This window comes from Saccostrea echinata, unplaced genomic scaffold, assembly GCF_033153115.1.
Source record: "Saccostrea echinata isolate AGI-Se365-2 ecotype Australia unplaced genomic scaffold, CSIRO_AGI_Sech_v1 ptg000012l, whole genome shotgun sequence".
NCBI lineage: Eukaryota > Metazoa > Mollusca > Bivalvia > Ostreida > Ostreidae > Saccostrea > Saccostrea echinata.
The window spans coordinates 21,371,138-21,396,298 of record NW_026889761.1 but is presented as its reverse complement, the minus strand read 5'-3'; the positions used below and the strand labels follow the sequence as shown (position 1 = coordinate 21,396,298).

Sequence of the window (25,161 nt, the reverse complement as noted above, 5' to 3'; positions counted from 1 at the left end):
CTAAAGTGTTTAAAGGAATACATATGTCAGCCTCCGTCTCATCAATAAAGACATGACTGAAAGATGATCAGTTTAAAAGAAATACAAAAGCATAGCATATTTACGGAAGCCCATTTTGGACCTAAAAACTGTTTTGAATTCGAAATAACGAATATAATTCGTTATAAAAAAATTTGTATTCGTAATAACGAATTAAATTTGTTATAACAGATTTGTTGAATTCGTTATAACAAATTCAAAAAATTGTTATAACCGATTAAATTCTTGAAAACGAATTCTAAAATTTGTTATAACGAATTAAATTCGTTTCAACAGATTCTATAATTTTTTTATGATGAATTAAATTCGTTTTATCACATTCAACAATAGGGGTCTATAGAAAAATATATACGAATTCGATATAACGATTTACCTAATTCGTTAAAACAAATTCAATTCGTTATAACAAATTCGTTTAAACAAATTCAATTCCTTATAACAAATTAAAGAATTCATTAAAACGAGTTTAATTTGTTATAACAAACTTTTCAATAAAATATATGGAGATAACGAACAGTATTCAAGCTCAAAAGTCCATTAAACATCACAAATAGGAGCAGAGCAAACATCCAAAATCCAACATCCAAAACATCAGAGGTGGGATCAGGTGGAGTGAGCATCCCTTGCCGACCGGTCACACCCGCCGTGTGCTCCTTGACATAATCTGGAGATAACGGAAAAATCCGTCGACAATTCAATGTGTAAATAATGGCCTAACAATTAGTATGAAAAACGTCAGTCAGCATTTGATTTAATGATAAATTGTATTTGCTGACAAGGTCATTGTATCGACCATAGAACTTACGAAATGATGATTTTAAACGATACTGCCGATATTATTGTTTCATCAACTTGTTTTTCAAGAATTTACCTCGTTTTAGAAATTGTACATACGTAGAGCATGCTCTTGAATATCGAATCAACAACAAACCCCGTATACAGGTGATGAAGGTATATTGCTGCATAAGTAAGGGAAGTTGACGATTGAAAAGTTAAAGTCATCAAGTTTATCACAAAGCTTGGTTGTTAGATTACCATTAACGTCTTTTTCAACTAAAATATCCAGATATGAAACAGATGTGTCCGACTCTTTTTGTTTTCTTCTTTTCACGTATAAGACTTTGGACAAAATCTGTGTCATATGAATGCAAAAAAGGTCTGCTAATAACGGGGCGCAATTGGTACCCATGGGAATTCCAATAGATTGTTGGAAGACCTGGTCTATAAAAATCACATAGATATTGTCAATCAGAAACTCAAGCATCTTTTTAATGTCAACTTCAGAGTACTTATGTGTACAATCAGAATGTTTTTTAACAAAATAATTTTGCAAATGACCAATGACAAGGTAAGTAATTTACGAGTTCCATTTTTATTGAAAAAGCAGCTGTCAATGATATCAAAGAGCCTGGACTTTAATTTATCGTGAGGAATGGTTGTGTATATAGTTGAAAAGTCGTAAGTTTTTAAGCTGTTGATTTTGGTAAAATCTTGTGATTTCAAATTTTCCAAAAGATTCTTGGAATTTTAAAGTATCCACATCAGATTTACACTACTTCTCGAATATATTGTTGCACAGTACTACTGTTAATATCTTAGTGAGAAGTAAAGAAAGAGGCTTGGTTGAACATTTACTGGATCCCGCTATGTATCTTTGTTTGTAAGGATTTTTATGAAGTTTCGGAATCCGATATAGATATGTAATCCAAATTTATTTTGGTTGTTTGGAATATTAAAAATATTCAAAATTGACATATGATTTTGAAGAATTTCTTCCTTAGAAAGGGAATTATGAGTATATGTTGGATTACCACTTGTAGAATTAAATCCAAGTTCCTCTAAAATACATTTAATATAATGAGCCTTACAAACAAAGACAATGGTGTTATCTGCTTAATCAGCAGGGACCAGTACAGTACCAGTCAATTCGTTATATCGAATTCAGCAAATTTGTTATAACAGATTAAATTCGTTATAACGACTTCAAAGAAATTGATGCAACGAATTATAACAATTATAACGAGTTATGATTATAACAAATTCAACAATTCGTTATATCAAATTCAATCATATTTTTTATAGGTCCTAAATGGGCTTCCGTAGAAGCTCATTTAGTACTTATCAAAAATATTTTTGAATTTGAAATAAAATTATGTTATGTTGTTATAAGGGAGTAATACCCGCACACAAGCATTTGCCTGTATATGTACTCTAGCTCCCTTATACAAAGGTAGTCATAAAAGTTATTCTATAACAAGTAATAGCTTTTCAAAAAGCTTGCCTGACTAATCAGTGAATATCTATGGAACGTATAAGCAAGAGAGGTGCTAAAGATTTCCAACATCAAAGAGCGACATAGTTGAGATGCTTCAGTACATAATATGTACAAATGACTTTCTCAAATGTCATAACCAAATACTACAGAATAACGAATATCTAAGACATGCCAATATTTGGTCATTTATTAGTTAGCCCACGGGCTAACTAGTTACATTGGGTGATTGGAATTCTGGGAAAAATAGTTAGATGAGTCGTTCAAAAGAAATTCATATTACTCTCTTACCAGAGGGCGCGCTTCTCTGGTCAGTGATAGATTGATGATATGGCCTCTATTTATAGACTGGTCTGTATTCCGTCGTTCTTGACGACGAAGTAAATTGTAAACAGTTTTAACTGGGAAAGTTGTCTTGAAGTGTTTGAGACAAAAATGCTGCTCTAGGACTCAAAGTAAATGGCCTGTACACTTTATAGCTAGAGCAAAACAAGAAACTAATACCTCCCCTCCTGGACAAAACTCACGCGATGATGATCTTACCATATACATGTACATGTATTATAAATGAGTTTAAAATACATCTTTATTTATAGTTTTAAAATTGTTTATAGTTTTTCTTTTCAATTGATTTCAAACATTTTGCATTTCTTCTATAATAACGTGCTTTTTGAAATGGAAACCAGTACCATGGCCGTGGGAACCGGGGGGGGGGGGTGCGTCCCCCCCAAAATTTTGCCGATATATAGATTACTATAGTAAACATAGATACTACTGCTTGTGCTTCCCCCCTTCAATAAAAACGTTTTTTGCTTGTCAGGATCAGGAAATTTTGGTAGTGCCCGCACCCCCTTCAACTGACAACTGAAAATGTATAGCTGTGCAACCCCCCCCCCCCCACCACCACCACCACCACTGAATTTGCTTCCTACGGGCCTAAGTGCAGATCATGATGTCTTCTTCATTTTGGCGATTCTTTACTTAGAACCTAACGGGAGGGAAGCCCATTCCTCCACGGGTACTGACCTACACTCTTGTCACTGTATTAAAAGGAAACCCTTAATCATCACAAAGCATGAAATAACATGTTACTGGCTGACTTTCTAAGATTTTTTAAAAACCTAACCCTGTAACGTACATTATTTATAAATGTAATTTGAATGAAAAGGTGAAAAAACAGACTGAATCAAGAAGGGATGTCCAATTTACTAGTGGAGGGAGTTTGTTTATGAATGGACTTATCCACTTATAGGATAACCGGGAAACAAAACATAAGAATAATCAGAAAATCAACTGCTTTAGTGTTGTCTGCCCATATATAACAATGTGTTCTTTAAAAAAAATGAGATAAAATTTGCAGTTAATTAAAAAAATCCAAAGCTTAAGAATCAGCTCAAAAGAACAAACTTTATTTATTTCCATAGAAGTTGTCACACCCATTTAATAGAACAATCCAAGAAAAAGGCCTAAGATTACTTCTGACATTTGGCGCGAAATGATTGTGTCGACCCTTACGTAGAAGGCTAATGGACTGATTCAGTAGTTTAGAAACGCAGAAAAAATGTTACAGGACATGTCCGTACAAAGAATCGCAAAGAATAAACATGTCCATGCAAAAAAAAAAAAAAAAAAAAAAAAAAAAAAAAAAAAAAAAAAAAAAAAAAAAACCTGAAGGAATTAAACGCATCATTATTTTGCATTATTAATATGATTTTTTCTTCTGCAAACTGTATTTGTTTAAATGCAGGTAGCAAATTCCGATGTAAATCAGTGTGCACAAAATCTAGTTCATTAAGAATGATCGCTTAGTTTCGTACCATGGAAAATTTAATCCTTAGACTGCCTGACGCACGTGGCGTCAGGCAATTAATCTAAAATCTAAAATTTAAAAAAAGAATTGTATCAAATTGAGCATAAATGCTCAGGTGACCATATTGGCCTCTGTTAGTATTTCAAAAATGATTTCATCACCGGTCTAAAAGTTAAGATTGTAATAAATTAAAAATTCTGATTGAAAAAGGGGATTTTCAGAAAAATCCAAATTCGACCTACATTTGGTCACCAGGGTGAGAATGAAAATAACAAAATGCAGGAAACCTTATATTATCTTACAAAAGATGAGATAGCTACTATGAAAAATGTATGACGAGCACTAAAGTTTTGTTAAAAAAAAAACAAACAAAAAAAAACACACGACATTTTCGACTCCTATTTGACCCCTATGGCGAAAATGAAAACTTTATTTCACATCCACAGAACACCCTTAATCATCTTGCAAAAGATGAGATACTACTAAGTAAAATGTATAAAGAGTTCTTGGAACCAGGTTTTTCGTAAAAATGAGGACTAAATCGCTCACCAAAACACTGGTTAGAGAAAAGCAGAAATCAGTTCATTATTTAAAAGTTAAAATATATAAGAAATCCCAACCTATCCCCAGATTGATGATGAACAAACTTGAAGAATCTACACTGACTGTGAACGCTTCCTTATTTTTCTGACTTATCATGTCTTAAGTATATTTTTTAAAGATTATTCCTATATATTTCTATGTAAAAGTACGGTCTTCTTTTGTAGCCCCACCTTACCTCCGGAGGTCATAATTTGAGCAAAATTATATCTATATTAACCATGGATACTTCTATATTAATCTGACAAAACATGACTTTGCTATTCTACAGAAGAAGCTTTTCAAAGATATTTCCTACTTGTTCCTATGTATAACTCTGATCAACTTTGGTGGCCGCAACCCTATCCCGGGGAACAGGATTTGAACAAAAGTGAATCTTTAATACCTAAGAATGCTCCTGTATCAATGTAGCTAATTATAACTTTGCTATTCTTGAGAGGATTTTAAAAGAATTTTCCTATATTAGCTGTGGCCCCACCCAATCCCTAAGGGTCATGATTTTATCAAACTTGACTCTACATTACTTGAGGGTGCTTCTATATCAATATGACTAGTCATTGTTTTCCTGTTCTTGAGAAGAAGATTTTTAAATATATTTCCTCTACATTTTTCTTTGTATAACTTTGATCCCTCGTTGTGGCCATGCCATACCACCAGGGTCATGATTTTAAAATCTTGAATGTCCATTAACTGAGGATGTTTCTGTATTTATAAAACTTATTATAGATTTACTTTTCTTGAGCAAAGGATTTCTAAAGACATTCCTATATATCCCTATACATGCCTTTGATCACTTGTGGATCCACCCTAACCCCGGGGGTCATGATTTGAACAAACCTTAATATCACTATGTATGAAGCTATCAAAGAAGTTTCCTCCTTTCTGACATTGTAATTTTTTAGAAGAAGATTTTTAAAAGATGCCATTAAATTTTCATTAATTCTGTATTATCTCTCCTTGAAAGAGGATGTGGCCCTTCATTGGAACAAACTTGAATTTCTTTTACCCAAGAACGCATCGTAACAAGTTTGCATTAAATTAGGTCACTGGTTTTTGAGAACTCGAAAATGTGGAAAGTTTACAGAGGAGAGACGACCCACGGCAGCAACAGACGACGGACGACAAACAGACGCCGGGCACGCTCAGGGGGCTAAAAACGACATCTTTCGACCGTTACTTGAACCCAAGGGTGAAAATGAAAATTTCGAAACTTTATTGCACATCTACTTGACACCATCAATCATCTTGCAAAATATGATATGACTATTGCGTAAAATGAATGTGTAGTTTTGGGAATCACAGTTTTGTAGGGAAAAAGTCATTTTCAACCCTCATTTGACCCCAGGATGGTAAGGAAAACTCTAATATTAACTGCACATGTACAGGGCACCTTCCTTCATGTACCAAACGATGAAATGGCTACTGCGAAAATTGTAAGATGAATTACAAGAAGAAGAAAGTGTGACAGACGGACGAACCATAATAACAACAATATACCCGAAAATTTTCTTGAAATTGTGGGTGTAATAACTCCAAAAATATATATCAATCTGTATTTGTAGCACGTGTCTTAATCCTTAACCTGCAAAAATATTTTTGTTTTTTTTTCTCTTATTGTGATATTTGTATAACACAAATTGATTGGTTTTTTTTTTTTTATTTTACATCTATAGGTCAGTGTATTATCAACATGTGAAGAAAGAATAGAAACAGAGGTAGTCTACATTAGTGAAGCTGGTGACTGAAGATAAATAATTATGGTCTGGTCTGTCATTGGGAATTATAAAGGTCTGAGTGAATGTCCTAGCTGTTGTGGTAATCTCCTCATGTCTGGACGTGTGGTTCCCTTCTATATGTAGAACATTGTCTATAAGGTTCCTTGACTTCGAAACTGGCGGCAAACACAGAGATCAACAAACTGCGGCAATGGCTGCAATACCAAACATCCTCTACAAAGATATTCTCTAGACAGTCTTGTAACGATAGAGCGCTTTTAAATCGCAGTTAAGGTTGTGCAGGCACACTGTGGAATTCATTAGAACGCGTGTTATTCCTGATTTGGCGTTAATTCTGGGACTTGAAATGTTTGCCATTTCATCTTTTGTATTTACATTTTTGCTAGTTTGATTGAAGCGCAAAATGCAACAGAGTTGGACAATTTATAATATTGTTGGTTGTACTTCAATAAAAATTTGAATTTTTCCCAAAAATGTTTTTAAAAAATGCATTATGTTTTGAGACATACAATAAATGGAACCCTTTCTGAATTTCCGAAATTGTGCAGTACTGTGAACAGTTCTGCATACAGTTTTTCCACCCCAGTTTTTTTTTTTCGCCCTACAACACTTGCAATGATTTGCTTCGTTTAAATTCGCTTAGACAAAGATGCGGTAAATTGGTAAGTCTGTTTTGTCTTTGATATCGACCCTATCAAAATTCCCCCTTGCAATGAGGATAAAAGGATCGAAAATAAAAGGATTTCCCTGTTTACAGTTTTTGTATATGTTACCTCCATTGTGACGTCAGTTCTTACACTGATGTACTTCCTCTGACCGCCCTGGTCATTCCCAGTCTCCCCACCCACTGCCTCCAACTCCCCATCAGGAGCCTGACCACCAGAAGTCTCCCCACCCTTAGGACCATGCTGGTCATCTGTAGGTTTACTTTCAGAGGTATTTTTGTCTAACCCCGGCATAATTTATTGTTAACATTTCCGACACATCCGCCCAGTTTTCAAAGTAATTCATATTAATGTCATAATGTACATGTACACTTCCTCAAAAGCTATGGGCCTCATTTTTCAAAACACGTCCTTTTTCTCATATATATCCGGTCATATTGACTTATGGTCTTTGAATATAAGTAGATCAAAACTCCTGTTTCTTTTTGGAATCATCTGTTATCAATTTATGCAGTTGATATTTTCCAAACATGAGAATAAATGACAAAGATTTAAGATGTAAAATTTTATGAAGTTTTTCTTTGATTTCTTCTAACAAAAGTATTTATCAAGGGGCGTGTTAAACTTTATTTCAGAAAAAGAAAATAACAAGACAGATTAGTTTAAAATCTGGAAGTAAATATGGTCGGTCACGTGATCAAATCCTGATGGCTTTCACAGAAAATTTGATTATCAATAGGGATGTCAAAATATTTATTTTCCTTAGTCGACTATTCGATTGAATTATTCGAACGATAGCCGAATATATTCGGAACATTTTCTGGAAAAAAAATTGTATTTCAAACTTCACTGGTACATGATGTATTAAATTTTATAACTCAGAAAGCCTTTTACTTAAATCTATTTAAAAAGTAAAATCAAAATTTATGCAACGTAACGCGTGGATAGCATGATTATTTGAATTTCGAAACCTAATTCTCCAAAATGTATGATTTCCCCATCAATAGAATTCATAAATCGGTCTGTACATGCAGTCAGTTTTTATTTTAGTAAGCAAAGGAAAAAAAATTGCCAGGAGATATTTTTTAAGGCTTATTATGAAATAAAATGGGGGAGGGGGTTAATCTCACACTATCCACACGCAAAGTGCTTGTGATTGATTGATTGATTGTATATTGTTTTACGTCCCATTCGAGAATTTTTCAATCATATAGAGGCGTCACCATATACCGGTGAAGGGCTTCATATTTTGACCTTTACTCGGCACTCAGGGCCATTGAGCAGTGAGGGATCTTTATCGTGCCAACGCCTGCCGTGACACGGGGCCTCGGTTTTTCAGGTGAAATGAAATATATGAAGATAACGAACAGTATTCAAGCTCAAAAGTCCATTAAACAATACAAAATAGGAGCAGAGCAAACACGGACCTCTAAACATCAGAGATGGGATCATGTGCCATGGATGAGTGAGCATCCCCTGCAGACGGGTCACACCCCGTCTCATCCGAAAGACCCGCAACTTTCATTTCAAAGTTCCGAGCGCATGGCGAAGGAACAGTTGCTACCCATTTTTTTATCGACTTGTGTCTGTCGCGGCCGAGATTCGAACTCACGACCTCCCGATCACGGCAAGTGCTTGTGAAATTGTTAAACAGTTAGATACTGCTTATTCGATTATTGTTTGCTCTGGCTATCAAAATGTCCTTATACAGTTTAAAATGTAAGCAAATTGTTTTAATAATTATCGAAGTGTCAAAACATGTCATAGTTATGGTTTCTTCCTTGCGTTTGAGCAATCTTAAAATAACAAAAAATAATTGGTACTTGGTATAAGATCAAGTCCAATTAATGATTTCACAGACAAAGCCTAATAAATTGGTGGGTATTTAATTACAAAAACAACACAGGCAGTTACTGATAAATAATTCTAGCAGTACGCGACAGTAGTGAAGCACTTATAATTTCTGTACTTTCTACATGTTCTATACATGGTAAAATCAACCGTTTTTTATGAGGAAAATTATCTTTTCGACTGTCTCTGGGAAAAGACGGTTTCTCAATTTTGTGATGAGAATTCCAATATCACTCTTTTGTTGCATTTATTTAATTATGATAACATTCGAAAGTCGATTCATTATCGTCGGTCCATTCGATTGATAGTCGAATAGTTGACTATCCTAATTATCGAACGACCCACTTCATTTCCCAGTAAAGTTTTTAAACGTGTTATTCATTTCTTATATATATATACATTTGAGACGGATAATTTTATAAAAATATTGGAATAAGCCAATGATTTTGACTAAACGGTGCAAGGTGTAAATCGGCTGGAAGGTGATTACGCTTTCAATTCAGGTTGAGCAAAGGGTAAATCCTATATTGAACGAATATTCTGAGAAAAGCTACTTGTGATCAATAATTGTGAGCAGGTAGTTATCTGGGATTTTCTGTCGTGAAAACCGGTTTTCGATAGTTGAAAAGACAATTAAAAGAAACATCCGATGCTGGATAATAAAAAGTTGAGGAATTTCGGTCGGAAAAAGTATAGAGACACCAAGCCACTTAATTTAATGTTCAATATTAGAAATATAAACATAACAATAAAATTTAACTACATATATAGCATCTACGATTTTAGTTAGGTTTATTCCTCATCATGTTGATACTGAGACACTGGCGACTGCTTACTTTGTCAACACTCGTCGTTGAACTACGACCTGATGACTTGTTTACCGAAATGTTTGTGACATGTATGCATTGATATTTTCTAGCAGACTTGCAAATCCAATATTAGAAAAAAAAATTGATGAAGAAAAAAACCCAAATACAATTCAAAGTTTAGGATGAAGAGTAAAGACCCTCAGAGAAGGACAATACTGAGACTACCAGTACGATTCCAGACAGATAAATAAATAATATTGAGTTAACTCCTGGCTATTCGTGGTTGCTATCAATATATTTAAAACACACAAACTTTTGAAAAGAAGGGGAATACCAAAGGGTTTTTTTAAAATATAATTTTAAAAAAGGAGAGATTGAATACAAATTCAACTGTATGAATTTCAAACACATTCTCAATCATTTTTGCCATCGTTCATCAAAAGGAACAATATACGAATAACGTAGATAAAAATCTTTAAAATTTGAATAAATTCAAAACACCCCCAAGTAGCACCCATTTAAAGATTTTAATTCAATCTATAACACATTTGAATGATCACAGTGTAACTTAACACTTGCTTTACTGGTTCTTCCTAAAAGTAGAACAATTATGGCGACTGGACGCAAAAGACAAAGTCAACGCTCGGGAGAAGTGCATTGTAAAACGAAGAAAACTGCACTGGAAGATGAGCCCCAAATACATTTCCATCCTACCGACGTCATACTGGAGGTGGAAGGCCGGGATATACATGTCAACAAACAGGTGTTAGCAGAAAAATCACTTGTGTTTAAGGCCATGTTTGAGTCGGACTTCACTGAAAAATACAAAGAAAAGATACCATTGCCAGGGAAGAAATATGCTGATTTTGTGGACTTTTTATACACTTTTTATTATCCGGAACGTGAAGAACCTATAACAGGTAAGAGGTATGGGCGAAATAGAAGCGGAAATACCTTTGGACTGACAAATAAGAATGAGAAAATACTTTTTGTAAAACCGGGTATTTCAGTTAAAAGTATTCTTTAATTGTAAAATATATCCAATATGCAAAATTTTTAGTTGGATTGAAAATATACATCTTAAATACAAATAAGAAAAGGTAAACGGTTTTACTTACAATGATAGTGTAAGACTATACATGAAAAGTCTTCTAAACCTTTTATATAATTAGTCCTAATTATTCGAAAAAATATGCAAGCATCTATTAAAAAAATTGTAAAATCGTAATCATTGTGGCTGTCGTTGGACCACAATAGGAAGTAAATTTAACAAATAAATTTAGAGACTATTTTGAGATCAATTTTTTAAAATCAGATTACATTTGTTTGAATTCATTTTTGTAAGTTTAGGAAATTTTATTTACGTGAAATTCATTTTCAGGAATTGAGATATGCTTAAGGAGGGATTCTTGTCTGGTTTCTGACTTGATGAAAAATTGAAAGTATATGTGCTTATATGTTTTATAAATTTAGATGTAAGAGATTTAAAAGATCATATTTTTCTTTCCTCATCACAATTGTACAACTTTAAATAGAAATGGTAAACTGAGCTTGAAATCTAGCAGCGACTATATTTTTGGCGGAATGGCGGCGTATGAAAATATCTTTTTTTTGCCTCTCAAAATAATTATAGAACTATGAATTTAGTTATAATTTTTACACAATCATAGACTTGGAGAAAATTTTTAAATGTAAGTTAAATTAATAATAAGGGACTACAGTTTTAAAATATATCAAATAAATATGACTTAACAACAAACTACAATTATGTTAGCTTTTAAAAGCTTCCAATCTAAGTTCAGATTTGAGCCAAAAATCCGTAAAAAGTGTTTTTTCTCTCTTAGTAAACGGTCAATTCTTTTTGTTTTTATATCATTTTGTATCCTTATGTGACAACTTTACCATATGTGACAATAAGAAAAATTTAAATATAGGAAGCATATAAAAATAACTAAAATATCTTAAAATTTTGGGAAAAATAAAGAAAAAAAGGATTAGCCAATATCCATTTCAGCTGAATTATTTATGTCAATTTGGTAATATCATCTTAAAAACCCTATATGGTAATATCTCTTTATGCAAAAAGAAAAACATTTAATTTATTGAAATAGAAGTAGGCATCGCATGATTGGCAACAGTAATTTTTTATTCTTAATGTCCGGGAAAAAGGTACTGACCTTGACCTGACCTTGCCTCTAATAGAAAAAGGGTCAAGTTTAATCTAAGTGATACCATCACTTAGTGATATTGTCTTCTTGATTCTGTGAAAATTTCATTGATTTTTAAATATAAGAAATAAGTGTTCTTATAAGAAGAATCCCTCCCTTACTGATAGATAAGTTGATCATATTCTTTGGTCGTTATAATGACATTGTTAGCAAATTTAAACTATCACTGGTTTGTATATTTTGGCTAACGCGTTTCATAACAATTGTAAGGCCTTTGTTTCTATACTTAATTTGACTTCGAAATGTTCTTTCCATCTGATCAATGCATAGGGTTTGCTGCGGGTGTGACAGGTCAACATGGGATGCTTACTCCTCTTCCTAGGCACCTGATTTCCCGCCTCTGGAATTTCGAGGGGGGTGGATCCGTGTGTTTTTTAATCAGTTATATGACAAATAGATTCTATCAGTTAAACTATAATTAAACAATTATCAAAAAATTATTTCAATTTATCATGAACATAGACGTATACCCCCAAAACAGGAAAACGGAATAAATCTAAATAATATTGCCAATATATAACTGGACAATCTGAGTATGTTTCCTTTAAAATATGATATTTTTGTTCCAGAAAATAAAGTACTAAAGATTATTCCGCTGGCTGAGGAATATCAGATCTTAGCTGTCAAGGATAAATGCGAATCACTTCTCAGAGAAGTCTGTCAAAGCACTGCTAGAGATATAGAAAAACGCATTGAGACCAGTACTCTTGTAAACTACACTGCTTGTGCTGCACAATTTAACATGAACTCAGTACTTCCCTTTGCTCTCCGGTTATGTGCAGAATGCCCTCCACAGTCTTTAAAGCTGGCAGGAATCGATGCTAAGGTTTCCGCGGATATTCAAAAAAGGATTGCAGAGCTTCGAATTACCTCATTTGAGAATGAATTGAAACCAGCATTAACCACAGGTATTGTAACTTGATTGATTGTATGTTGTTTGACGTCTCATTCGAGAATTTTTCACTCCTAAAGGGACGTCATTTGCTTTAGGTAAGGTGCCATAAATATCGACCAAGTTATGGCGCTTACGGTCGTAACAGTGAGGGATATCTGAAGTGCCAACACCGTGACTGGGAATCTTGGAATTTAAGGTCTCATCCAAAAGACTTTGACTTTCTCCTTTAATGACCAGTCACATTCGTCTTGCTGTAGTGCGTTTGCTTAATAATCTGGAGTCCAGGTTCGATTTTCGTTCGTCGCGCAGCGTCATAATTAAGACGTAGACACAGATAGTGACTTTTCCTCTGCCAAGCACCCGGCATAAGAAAGTGAAAAATTCTTAAATGAGAATTTACATGTATAATCTCTTCTAACGCCTGGTGCTTGATGAAGGAACAGTCACGACCTATGGTGTATCTTAAACGTCTTGTTCAAGGTTTGACGCAGCTCCGGGAACAAGAATCGAACCCTGGACTTCCCGATCACGAAGTAAACGCCCTACCACTAGGCTACTGCAACGTGTTCGTAACTTGAAAATTGATAGTAACTTGAAAATTGATCGCACAGTATATCTAATAAAATATGTCACGATAGATAAATTAAATGTAATTTGATTTTTTTTCCAGGTTCAAAAAAAAATATTTTGAATCTTATGGTGTTGTTATGGGACACTCTTAATTCAGCCGAGAAAAATGAATGTGAGGATCGTCTTGTTAGATCTTGTAATCAAATTTCTTCTGCTATTACTTTGGACGCACTTCTTGGATACATCATTGCTGCTGAACGATATAATTTGGAGAAACTCTTGACTGCAGCAATAGACCTTGCATCTAAATGCACCCATTACAAATTAGAAGATAAAGAAAGATACAAATCAATTTCAGAGTTGACCAAATCTAAAATACTGCGGAAGAGAATAGAGCATTTCGAAAAGAAAGTGTCAAAAAATAGGCAAAATTTATTCGTCACCGACTACGACAAAGAATTCGACATGGTGAAAAAATATTAGTTTCCTTCACAAAACTTGTGTACTTGATAAGATGCACTATCACAAATTCACAATTATTGCAAGTGTTTCACAGTAGAACTTAAAATTATTGATATTTATTTGATACGTTGATGAAAACACTTTGCAACGAAAAGCAACTTTAATGAGTAATTACAAAGAATATGAGATTTTTTTTTAAAATTTGAACTATAAATAAAAGAAAAACGAAAAATTCTTTTGTAATATGTTTTTACACACCACCATATTTACTTTCGCAAATACTATGATGGATAATATGACTTGTCAGCAAATGCAGTCTATTATTTAGTCTTATGATGACTGACGTCTTTGATATGTATTGTTACGCCATTACTTTCACACGGATTTTTCCGTGACATTCCAACTTATACCCATAACTCCCTTTCTAAGGAGGAAATTCTACAAAATCATGTCAGTTTCGAATGTATTTAATGTTCTCAACAACCAAAAATTAATTTTAATTACCCTATTTATATTGGATTCCAAAACTTCAAAATTAAACGATATATATGGAGATAACGAACAGTATTCAAGTTCGAAAGTCCATTAAACAATACAAAATAGGAGCAGAGCAAGCACGGACCTCCAAAACATTAGAGGTCGGATCAGGTGCCATGGAGGAGTGAGCATCCCCTTCCGACCGGTCACACCCGCCGTGTGCTCCTTGTCATGATCGGGAAAAAACGGAAAAATCCGTCGACAATTCAGTGTGTAAATAATGGTCTAACAATTAGTTTGAAACGTCAGGCAGCATTTGACTCAATGATAAATTGTATTTGCTGACAAGGTCATTGTATCGACCATAGAACTTACGAAATGATGACTTTAAACAGGACTGCTGATATTCTTGTTTCATCAACTTGATTGTCAATTATTTACCTCGTTTTAGAAATTGTACATACGTAGAGCATGCTTTTGCGTACCGAATCAACTGAGAGATATAAACCCCGTATGCAGGTGATGAAGGTATACTGCTGAATAAGTAAGGGAAGTTGACGATTGAAAAGTTAAAGTCATCAAGTTTATCATAAAGCTTGGTTGTAAGATTACCATTAACGTCTTTTTCAAGTTAAAAATTCAAATATGAAACAGATGTGTCAGACTCTGTGGTACTTTTTATCTCAAGCTCACCAGGATAAAAATCTTTACAAAGATATATAGCGGGTTCCAGTAAACGTTCTACCAAGCCTCTTTCTTTACTCCTCACTAAAATATTGACAGCAGTGAAGGAGAAACCTCAGGAGTACTGTGCAAGAATATATTCGAGAAGTGGAGTAAATCATATGTGGATACTTAAAAATTCCAAGGAACTATTGGAAAATTTGAAATCACAAAATTTTACCAAAATCAATAGCATAAAAAATTAAGACTTTCAACTCTGTATAAAACCATTTCCCACGATAGATTATAGTCCAGGCTTTTTAACATCATTGACAGCTGCTTTTCAATAACAATGGAACTCATAAATTTACTTACCTTGTCATTGGTCATTTACAAAATTATTTCGATAAAAAATATTCTGATCGTACACATAAGTATTCTGAAGTTGATATTAAAAAGATGCTTGTGTTTCTGATTGACAATATCTATGTGGTTTTTGGAGACCAGGTCTTCCCACAGTCTGTTGGAATTCCCATGGGTACCTACTGCGCCGCGTTGTTAGCAGACCTATTTTTGTATTCAAATGAAGCAAAATATATTCAAAATCTTATACATGAGAAAAAGAAATTTCTTGCTGTGGCCTTCAACTCGACATTTAGATATATTGACGATGTATTATCAATCAACAATAGTTATTTCCATTCATATGTCAACACGATATATCCCAGTGAGCTTGAAATAAAAGATACCACAGAGTCTGACACATCTGTTTCATATTTGGATAATTTACTAGAAAAAGACGTTAATGATAATCTAACAACAAAGCCTTATGATAAACGTGATGACTTTAACTTTTCAATCGCCAACTTTCCTTACTTATGCAGCAATATACTCTTATCACCTGCATATAGGGTGTATATCTCTCAGTTGATTCGATGCCCAAGAGCATGCTCTACGTATGAACAATTTCTAAAACGAGGTAAGTTATTGAAAAAAAAGTTGATGAAACAAGAATATCAACAGTCATCATTTCGTAAGTTCTTTGGTCAATACAATGGCCTTGTCAGCAAATACAATCTATCATTAAGTCAAATGCTGGCTGACGTTTTTTATACTAATTGTTAGGCCATTATTTACACACTGAATTGTCGATGGATTTTTCCGTTATTTACCGATCATGACAAGAAGCACACATAAGTTGACAATGGGTGATCAGAAAAGCTTACTTGAGCTTTCAGCTCAGGTGAGCTAAAACTGTTCAAATATTAGTATGTGCTAAACAAAACATCTCGAGTTGTTCGCCCTAGCTTTCGATGCAATACTTGACTCCGCTTAAAAAATGAGTTGACCAATCAGACAGATCTTTTTCCGGGGGAGTGGATTGTTTACGCTGGGCGCATCTGTCAAAATGGATCGTGATGTTATGCGAAACGGTGTACTTCACCGGAAATGGTAATAATTTGTAGAACTCTTGAATGCGGTGATGGACGTTGCATCTAAATGCACCAATTACAAATTAATAGATAACGAAAGATAGAAATCGGCTTGAGTCGACTAAATCTAAAATACTTATGAAGAAAAGCGAACATTTAGAGAAAAAAAATGTAGAAGTTTACACAAAATTTACCAGTCTTGGACAACGAGACAGACTCTCGTAACATGGTGAAAACGTCACAGTTTCTTTCTCAAAAACTTAATAAGATGCACTATCACCAATTAATAATTATCGCAAGTATTTTATATTTTTCATCAACTTGAAATAATTGCCATTTATTTGATACGTTGGTGAAATACATAATATTGTTTTTCACTCTTGAATGAATAACTTTAATTAGCAATAACATAAGATGATTTTTTTAACAATATATATAGCAACAAAAAGATGTCCTTTGATATATGTTCTTACACACGTCGGCACATACACTTCTACAAATTCTATGTCGATTCTATGACTTTGCTAGCAAATACAATCTGTCGTTAAGTAGAATGTTGACTCACGTCTTCCAAACAAATTTTTTGGCCATTTTCATACTGAATTGACTACCGATTTCTCTGTTTACCGATTATGACAAAAAGCACACGACGGGTGTGACCGGTCGACAAGGAATGTTTACTCCTCCATGGCACTTGGTCCCACTTCTGATATTTTTTTGTTTGCTCAGCTCAGAATTTGTATTGTTTCAATGGACTTTTGAGCGCGATTAATGCTCGTTATCTTAATATATCATGTGTATACTAGAACATTCAAAATTTTCAGAAGTGATTTTACAATGAATGTATTAGCTTGTCTGAAAAGGTTTTAAATGTTCCATTAGGCTAAGAATTGTACAGTCCACTTTAAGGTTAATTTACAGGTCCCAAATATTTCTAGATGATGATTGCAAATCCAAGCAATCCAAAACAAAAGTGCTTCATATTAGTACAAGAAACCTTATATATATAAAGTTTGAGCTACGAAACGACATACTTTGTAATTACTCTTTACTGCTTTTGAACTCATTTACAAGATTTTGACAAGTTCGTTATGCAGCAGTATCGGCTGTAGGACGGTAGGACAAGGAAATGAGACCAAATAAAAATCACGTTGGTAGAAGTTGTTTACTTTCAAAAGGAAAATTCCATTAGAATTTGAATGATTAAGATAAATTCTTGCTAATCTTTTATAAAGATTATACACTACATGTATATTGGGTTTAGACATAAACATGCACATGCACATATTTTTGTAGTCATAAATAATATTTAAAATGGAGATAACGAACAGCGATCATCCTCCAAAGTCCATTAAACAATACAAATTATGAGCAGATCCAACAGCGACCTCTGAAACAGAGGTGGGATCAGGTACTATGCAGGAGTAAGCATCCCCTGTCGGTCGGTCACTCTTGCCATTTGCTCTTTGTCATGATTGAGTAAACGGAAAAATTCGTGGACAATTTGGTGTAAAAAAAAGTGGCTTACAATTTGTATAAAAGACATCAGTCAACATTCGATTAACGACAGATTGTATTGACAAACATTTTCATTGTATCAACAGTAGAATTTGCAAAATGTTGACTTTTATCTAAATTGCTATAATTCTTTTATCATCAGCTTATTTGTCAATAGCCTTCCTCCAATTTGATCATACCTAAAACATCCTCTTGCGTATAGAATCAAATGAAGACTATATTCCATATGCAGGTGATAAGTAATAGATATAACATATAATTTTAACTGTTTTGTGATGCAGTGTAAATAATACCATGTTTGGGTTTCAGGACCCCGGGTTCAACCTCACGACACGAAGTCGAGTGACGTTACTCGAGGTCGTGAATCCCAAAACATATAATTTAAACAACAACATAAAATAGTTAAAGTAAAATTTTAATTATTTTCTGTTTCCTGTAATATAAGGGCACTTTATTGAAACTAACAAAAATACAGGGGTAATGTTACATGTAACTCTTCATTAAATACATGTTTTTATTACATTTTTAACAGTGAAATACTGTGATTTATTTATTGAATAAAAGTGATATTCTCTCACATTGTGAAAGAATATCAAAATGGTATTCTCTCACTGTGTGAAAGGATATCAAAGTAAGTAAAAAATAATTTCTGGTCTGTCCTAAGATAAAGATAGTAACTAAACATCTTGTTAGAGCTAAAACTGCAATTTTCTTCCCAAATATGTTGTTAAAATCCATGCTATGTAATGTTTTCAATCTCACAACTGCTAAGCTATGACGTCTCAACCGCTCATATATGACGTCAAGCCTAGCTATGACACTGTGTTAAGAAAAGACAGAGGCAAAGGGAAAATTAAAAAAAAAATGTAATAAACAGAATATTCAATGTTTTGTAGATGAATATGGAATTTATTTCACTCGTGAGACAGGATTTTTTGATATTTTCACTCGTGCTTCGCACTCGTGAAAATATCTAAATTCCTGTCCCACTCGTGAAATAAATTCCATATTCGTCTACAAAACATTGAATGTCCTCTATTTATTTCCTGATTGATGTTCATCTTAAATATTGCCAATATTCACTGAATATTTCCAAGTACAAGTTTGTTGCTATACAGAGGTGAGGTTTCCTAAAATTTTAAATTGTGACCAAATTAGATCACATCAGTAGAAATGATATAAACGTACTAAGTATCTGCCCAAAGAGGACTTCAATAATTGTTTTTGCTATGATTATAAATTTCAATCGCGTAGTGCACATAAATGCAAAGAAAAATCTTTTCCACGAAGCAATACCTTGATTTGATTTTCTATGACCTTATAAGTTATAGTGTTTGATGCTAAAACGATTTCTCAATAAATAAATCGTACAATAGAAAAGAAAATATTATTCATTTATACTTCTCAATACACTTAAATAACCCTGATGATAAAGGAAGACACTTTAAAATATATTGCTCTGAAGTTCATGAATGAGTAGAAATTAAATTTTCATTTAGAATACTCCAGATGTAGTTGACAGGGAGAACTTAATTTGTAAGAGATGTGATTGATTAACAGTTGCCAATTTAAAGAACCGGAGGCCGCGGAGCGGAAGCAGAAATCCATGGAGTCTATTCTGCAGATGGAAGGAGCCGGCGAGGGACAGCCGCGCTCTTCCTAGTCACACGTTGATGCAGTTCCTCTGCTACAGGCAGGGAGGATGCCAGGATTTAGAAGACAGCATGTAAACGAGCAAGTTAGGGAAGACCGACGTCCAGTTGGTGTGCCGATTGAGTTAATCGAAAGATTTGTAATGTATGCTTACCGGGAAGATCCGATCTCAGATGAAGGTAACCGCGGCTGGTTGTAGCCCTGGAGATTTCCCTGAGAGCCGTGGATTTATTTTTGCTGCCCGATTTAGCCAGGGTGGTCGGAAATTGCAATAGTAGGAACTGGGTAGTTTGGAAGATAGGATTGGACTTTTCCGACCCTCTACCCAGAGACAGCAATATTTATATATTATCCGAGATTGTTTGACTTTGCTAGATTAGACGTTTGTGCCGACTGTTGTACCAGTATTTTTGCACAGTTTCTCTGGAGGTCCAGAGCAGGTGAAGTTGTGGGTTGATTATGGTAGACCAGTGTTTTTTGTGTTAGTGGCCGAGTCTCTGAGATGTCTGAGGTTCAATTGGCAGTTGGCAAGAGTACGACCAATTCCGTCTGACCGTTTGTTGTGGCGTCGGAGAGTCCCTACTGACCTTGTGGTGTGGAGTATCCGATGGGCCCGAGCCGCATCGGAGCGGTATATGAGAGAGTAGCCGCATGTAGGGAAGATGATGTTACCCTACTCGCTAATTTATATTCCTTTAGTATGGACATTTAGGTTAATTGGCATTGTTTGTTTACATTTGTGGTAGGTCCTGCTAGGAGTTTTTTATTATTGTATATACGTTATAGTTCGCCCTATTGTATTACGGGTAGGAACGCCCTTTTACAAAATAGGGAGGATTGTAGTTGTCTGGAGGAGCTGGGTACGAATTACCCTGTCACCTCAAGAAACATGTGACTCTCTGTCCAGGCATGGGTTGTGGCGTGTGCAGAGACTCGCTCTCTTCCTTGCAGACTGCTGTGTAGCAACCTCTAATGATAAAACGCCGCTTAATGATACAAATATCATTAAGCATTGCAATTGCAACGCTTAATGCCATAAATTATTGCATTAATAATTGACATTCTCAACCGCTAATGCTAAATCGCCGCTTCATGATAGAATTATATCATTAAGCGTCACAAATGCAGAGCAACATCGACGCTTAATGAAACAAGCAAATATCTACATAGTTGACGGTTAATGATACACACTAGTATATCATTAAGCGTTGCAGTCGCACCCTTTAATGATATAAAATTTAGAAATGGCTGCCAATAACTAAGAGAAACATGCATCCACCTTTCTTTCCATCACTTGCAAAAACATTTCAGTATGCCCTTGTGCAATAGAATATAGTAATTCTTGGAGTTTTTCCATGTTTTCTAGTCAAGGGAACTTCTTAAAGCTCCGGATATCCAAATTTACATCTGCTACGCAGCGTCCTACATTTAAATTATTGTTTATTGATATCGAAAAGAAAAATATATTGGTATATAAATTAAATAAATGTCATTGCAATGGGACTCTTACTCGTGCTTATTTAACTAGACAGCACACACTAACAAAGAAATATTCAAACACTTCTGTGTTTCTTTTCTTTCCTTGCATTTATGGTACTTATAAATATTGATTTACGCTGAAACCACTTTGATACATTGAAAGGATTAAACCAATAAAGTTTTGAAAAGTTTCCTTTGTTAGTTACTGAGAAAAATGAAAAATAAAAAAAAAATCACATTTTTTCTGTTTCCATGGCAACAATTGGCATTTAGAAATTTTTGAATGTTGACTGAACAAAAAGAGTGTCTAATCATATTTTCTGTAAATTTTCACCACAATTGTCCGAGCCCCCTGCGAAAACATCTGTGTGTATATTCACCTTTTTGTGTTTATTTCATTTCTATGGCAATTGTTTGCAAAAGATTCTAATCTTTAAAATAGAAATTATTTTGAGAGAATGTAAGAAACAATCCGTACAAGTTTCAAAATAATTGCCTGAGCAGTTTGTGAGAAAATCAAAGTTAAGCAATTTTTACTTTTCTTCTGTTTCCATGGCAACGATAGGTGGATTGAAAATTTTTAATGCGATTTGCAAAACTTCAATTACTAGTTATCATTTCTTTGAAGATTCATTATGATTGTCTAAGATATCAGTGAGAACACTTCTGGGCAAAATTCTTCACTTTTCGTACGCTTCCATGGAAACGGTAGCCATGTTGAAACTGAAAAATATTTTCCGCACAAATACAGTTGGTCATCATCTTTTATGGAAAGTTTCTGCAACATTGCCCCAGCCATCTGCGAGAAAGTCCGTGAACAATGTTTTCATGCGTACAATAGCAATATGTCCCCCGACTTCGTTCGGGGTGACATAATTATTTCTTATATTATTCAAACGTGGTTAATTCTATTCGTTACACAGGCCCCTTGCTACGGTTTTAAAAGGGGGGGGGGCAACTTCCCAAAAGAATCCAACAAGCAAAAAAAGGTAATTTACTGTACAAATCATGGAATTTGCCAGTGCTCGACCTTACAACAAAAGGTTGTGGGGGGAGGGGGGGGGGGGCAACCAGCATCTATAAACAAGGAATATTTACTTTAGCAAAATATTATACTCAGAAAAAAGTGCCCCCCCCCCCCACGGCCCCTGCCTTTTACGGGTCCGTTACCATAAAGATTTCAGTCTCTCTCTACTGCATATGTCAGTACACAACGATCCATTTCGGTATACCGTATATACTCGTCTGTAGGTTGGTCTGCTTATAAGTCGGTTGTATTTTTTTCAGATTAATTCGGAAGAATTAGTCATTGACCCGCTTATAAGTCGGTAATGTTTTGCTAAAATCTGTAGACAATTTCAGATGAAACATCTTTTGTATTTACCAGCGTTTCTAAGTACATGTATATTTTGGGGCAAGACAGATATTTGAGTTTATTAACAGTTTTAACAAGTACATGATCATTTAATACTTTTTAAATACTAGTGTTATAATTATGATTGTGGTAACCTTAGATCTTCATTTTCTAGACCTAGACTTTTGGTTCAAAATTAAATTTCTTAGCACATGTTTTTAAATTTGAGTATTTGTGGTAGTTTCAGAACTGTAGCGTTATGGTTTATGTTTTAGTCTTTGATCATGACGCTACAGATCCCGTTATGAAAATATGATTGGTCAATCAACTACCTTAAATACTCCTTTATTCTAGACCTTTTTTAACCAATCTGTATATTTTATCCACCTCCCAACCCTTTATAGTCGTCTCTACAGACAAATAAAATTTTGTCATCCGACAAAAAAGACATACAACATGCAAATTTAAGCGTGCTACATTCGAAGAGAGTGTGATTGTTCGATAGTTTTCTGAAAGACGTCAATTTCCATTCCAATTTTATAATATAAAAGGAGACATTCAATAAGGGTTTTTTTTACCATATGTATACAAAACAAATGTTGGGAAATCCTTCTTTTTAAAGTCATATATGGCTTATTTTTGATAAGTTCAGACTAACTAAAATTAAAAAGATCTTTCTATTTGTTTTATTGCGTGGACTCTGAGGTCCACGCAGAAAATATATTAGCGGAGTTAAACCGGATGCCATGGGCTTACGTCAGGCTACGCATGCGCGAGGATGCTAGAGAGTTCGCCTCTAAGACAACTTGCCCGTAGAACAATTCGCCCTATTCGAATTAGAATATGCCAATCATTGGCAAACCTCGCTCTAAAATCTGCACATCGTATTTATGTATTCTTTGGCGTAACCAAGATCTGATTTTCTCTTTAATTCATATATCCTTATATACAAACTAAATTCTATGGTACAAGCATTTTAAATAAGTAGGAAGAACTTATAGAGATAGCTTAACAGCTTAAAACCACAAGGTTTTAAAAGATAGTCTTTGCCATGTTTACCGGCATTAGTTTTGTGCATCAAGGTTCGCAAAATAATTTGATAGACAGCAATCCAAATATAGCTTGATAAAGGCCTGTAGCAATGTTTTTCCATGTGTGTGGGGGGGGGGGGGAGGGAGAAACATCAAAAAAAAAAAATTCTGCGTTCTACAGATCTGTGCTACACGTGTACCATCTATCTTTCCAATGATAGGATACTTCCGTATAAATCTAGTACAGATGTCAAGTCCCAGCCGTTCAGCATTACATGTATCGAAATAGCCCGATTTTTTTTTCAGTTAAATGACAAAACTATAGGCCAATCGGGATAAAATTTAACAACTTTGCTATGAAAGTACAATCACTCAAAGTAGGCAGATCATTGTAGAAAATGTTAAGGAAAGATAAACCTGTGCCACCTTTCAGAGGAACCAATGAACTCGTCCATGGATGCATTGACGGTCGTTGTAACAAGAATAGATATGGGTTACCCCATATCCAAAATATTCGACTTTTAATTTACTCCAATTTTCACTAGAAAAAAAACTGTACTTGTTATGAAACTGGTGTATAGTTCTTCATGTCTGTAGCAAATACCGTCACCAGTCTAAGCGTCACTAGCAAACAGTACACACTTGTGCTTGCAAGACCAAATAGCCTCTAGTAGGTCTACACACGTGCGATAAGATTGTCAATCGCATCTTCTCAGACCTGCCGCCGAGAAGTTACGATTGCAGGTGTTGAATATTAACCATTCCGTTATTTAAACGAGACAGAGAAGAAAAAAAACACACACAAAATTAATCTTTTTTGTGTTTTTAAATTGATAGAGTTAATCGATAACTTAGCATTGTTTAAGATAACACCCTTTAGTAAAGGGGGGGGGGGGTTCTAAGTCACACCACAGGCACTTACATTCAAGCCCGTAGCAACGGTTTTCAAAGGAGGGAAACCTCCAAATAGAGTTGACAAGCAGAAATAAATAAATTAATTAACAACCTGTGCACCACCCTGTAAAATCCTATTGGGGGGGGGGGGGGACTTTGTCTTACTTTTCGGTACATTTTGATTTCTTTTAAATGTTTGATTTTCTGTATTTTGAACCTTTCCGCTACAAAGAGTGCGGGGGAGCTTTCAATGCAAATTAAAACTTATATATATTCAAATTCTAACGAAAGATTTTTTAAGAAAAAGTGAGCCCCCCTCCCCCACATACTTCGGGACATTTTGAACCTTTCTCTTCATTGATTAAAATATTCCCATTATATAAGGAGATAAATATTGTCCTTTACAAAAATTTTGATATTTCTTAGGCAAAATTTGTACATGACAATTGATTATCATGTACAAATTTTGCATAAGAAATAGCAAATTTTTTGTAAAGGATAATATTCTCTTATGGATACTACCTTTTATGACGTTTTATGCATACTTCTTAAAGTTAGTAACTTTAGAAGATGGTCCAAAAATGGCATAGCCGTACGTTCGTTCGCTGGAATCTTCCGATGATATCAAAGTGAAATATTTCATGTTACATGTACATGTGGGTGGCCCGGGACCGGTATTGTGAAGGTACACGGAGGAAGAAATAAGCAAAACTCTATCTAGA

At 34.5% G+C, this 25,161-nt stretch overlaps 1 protein-coding gene across 1 annotated transcript in view; it reads left to right on the top strand.

Moving 5' to 3' along the window:
• The first annotated feature begins 10,392 nt into the window (after positions 1-10,392).
• LOC133185123 (uncharacterized) overlaps positions 10,393-25,161 on the top strand; it is a 35,611-nt gene continuing 20,842 nt past the window's right edge. The window contains exons 1-2 of the mRNA XM_061320182.1: positions 10,393-10,702; positions 12,580-12,836. Of these exons, the coding sequence (XP_061176166.1) occupies positions 10,393-10,702; positions 12,580-12,836 (567 nt within the window). The remainder of the gene's footprint in view (positions 10,703-12,579; positions 12,837-25,161) is intronic.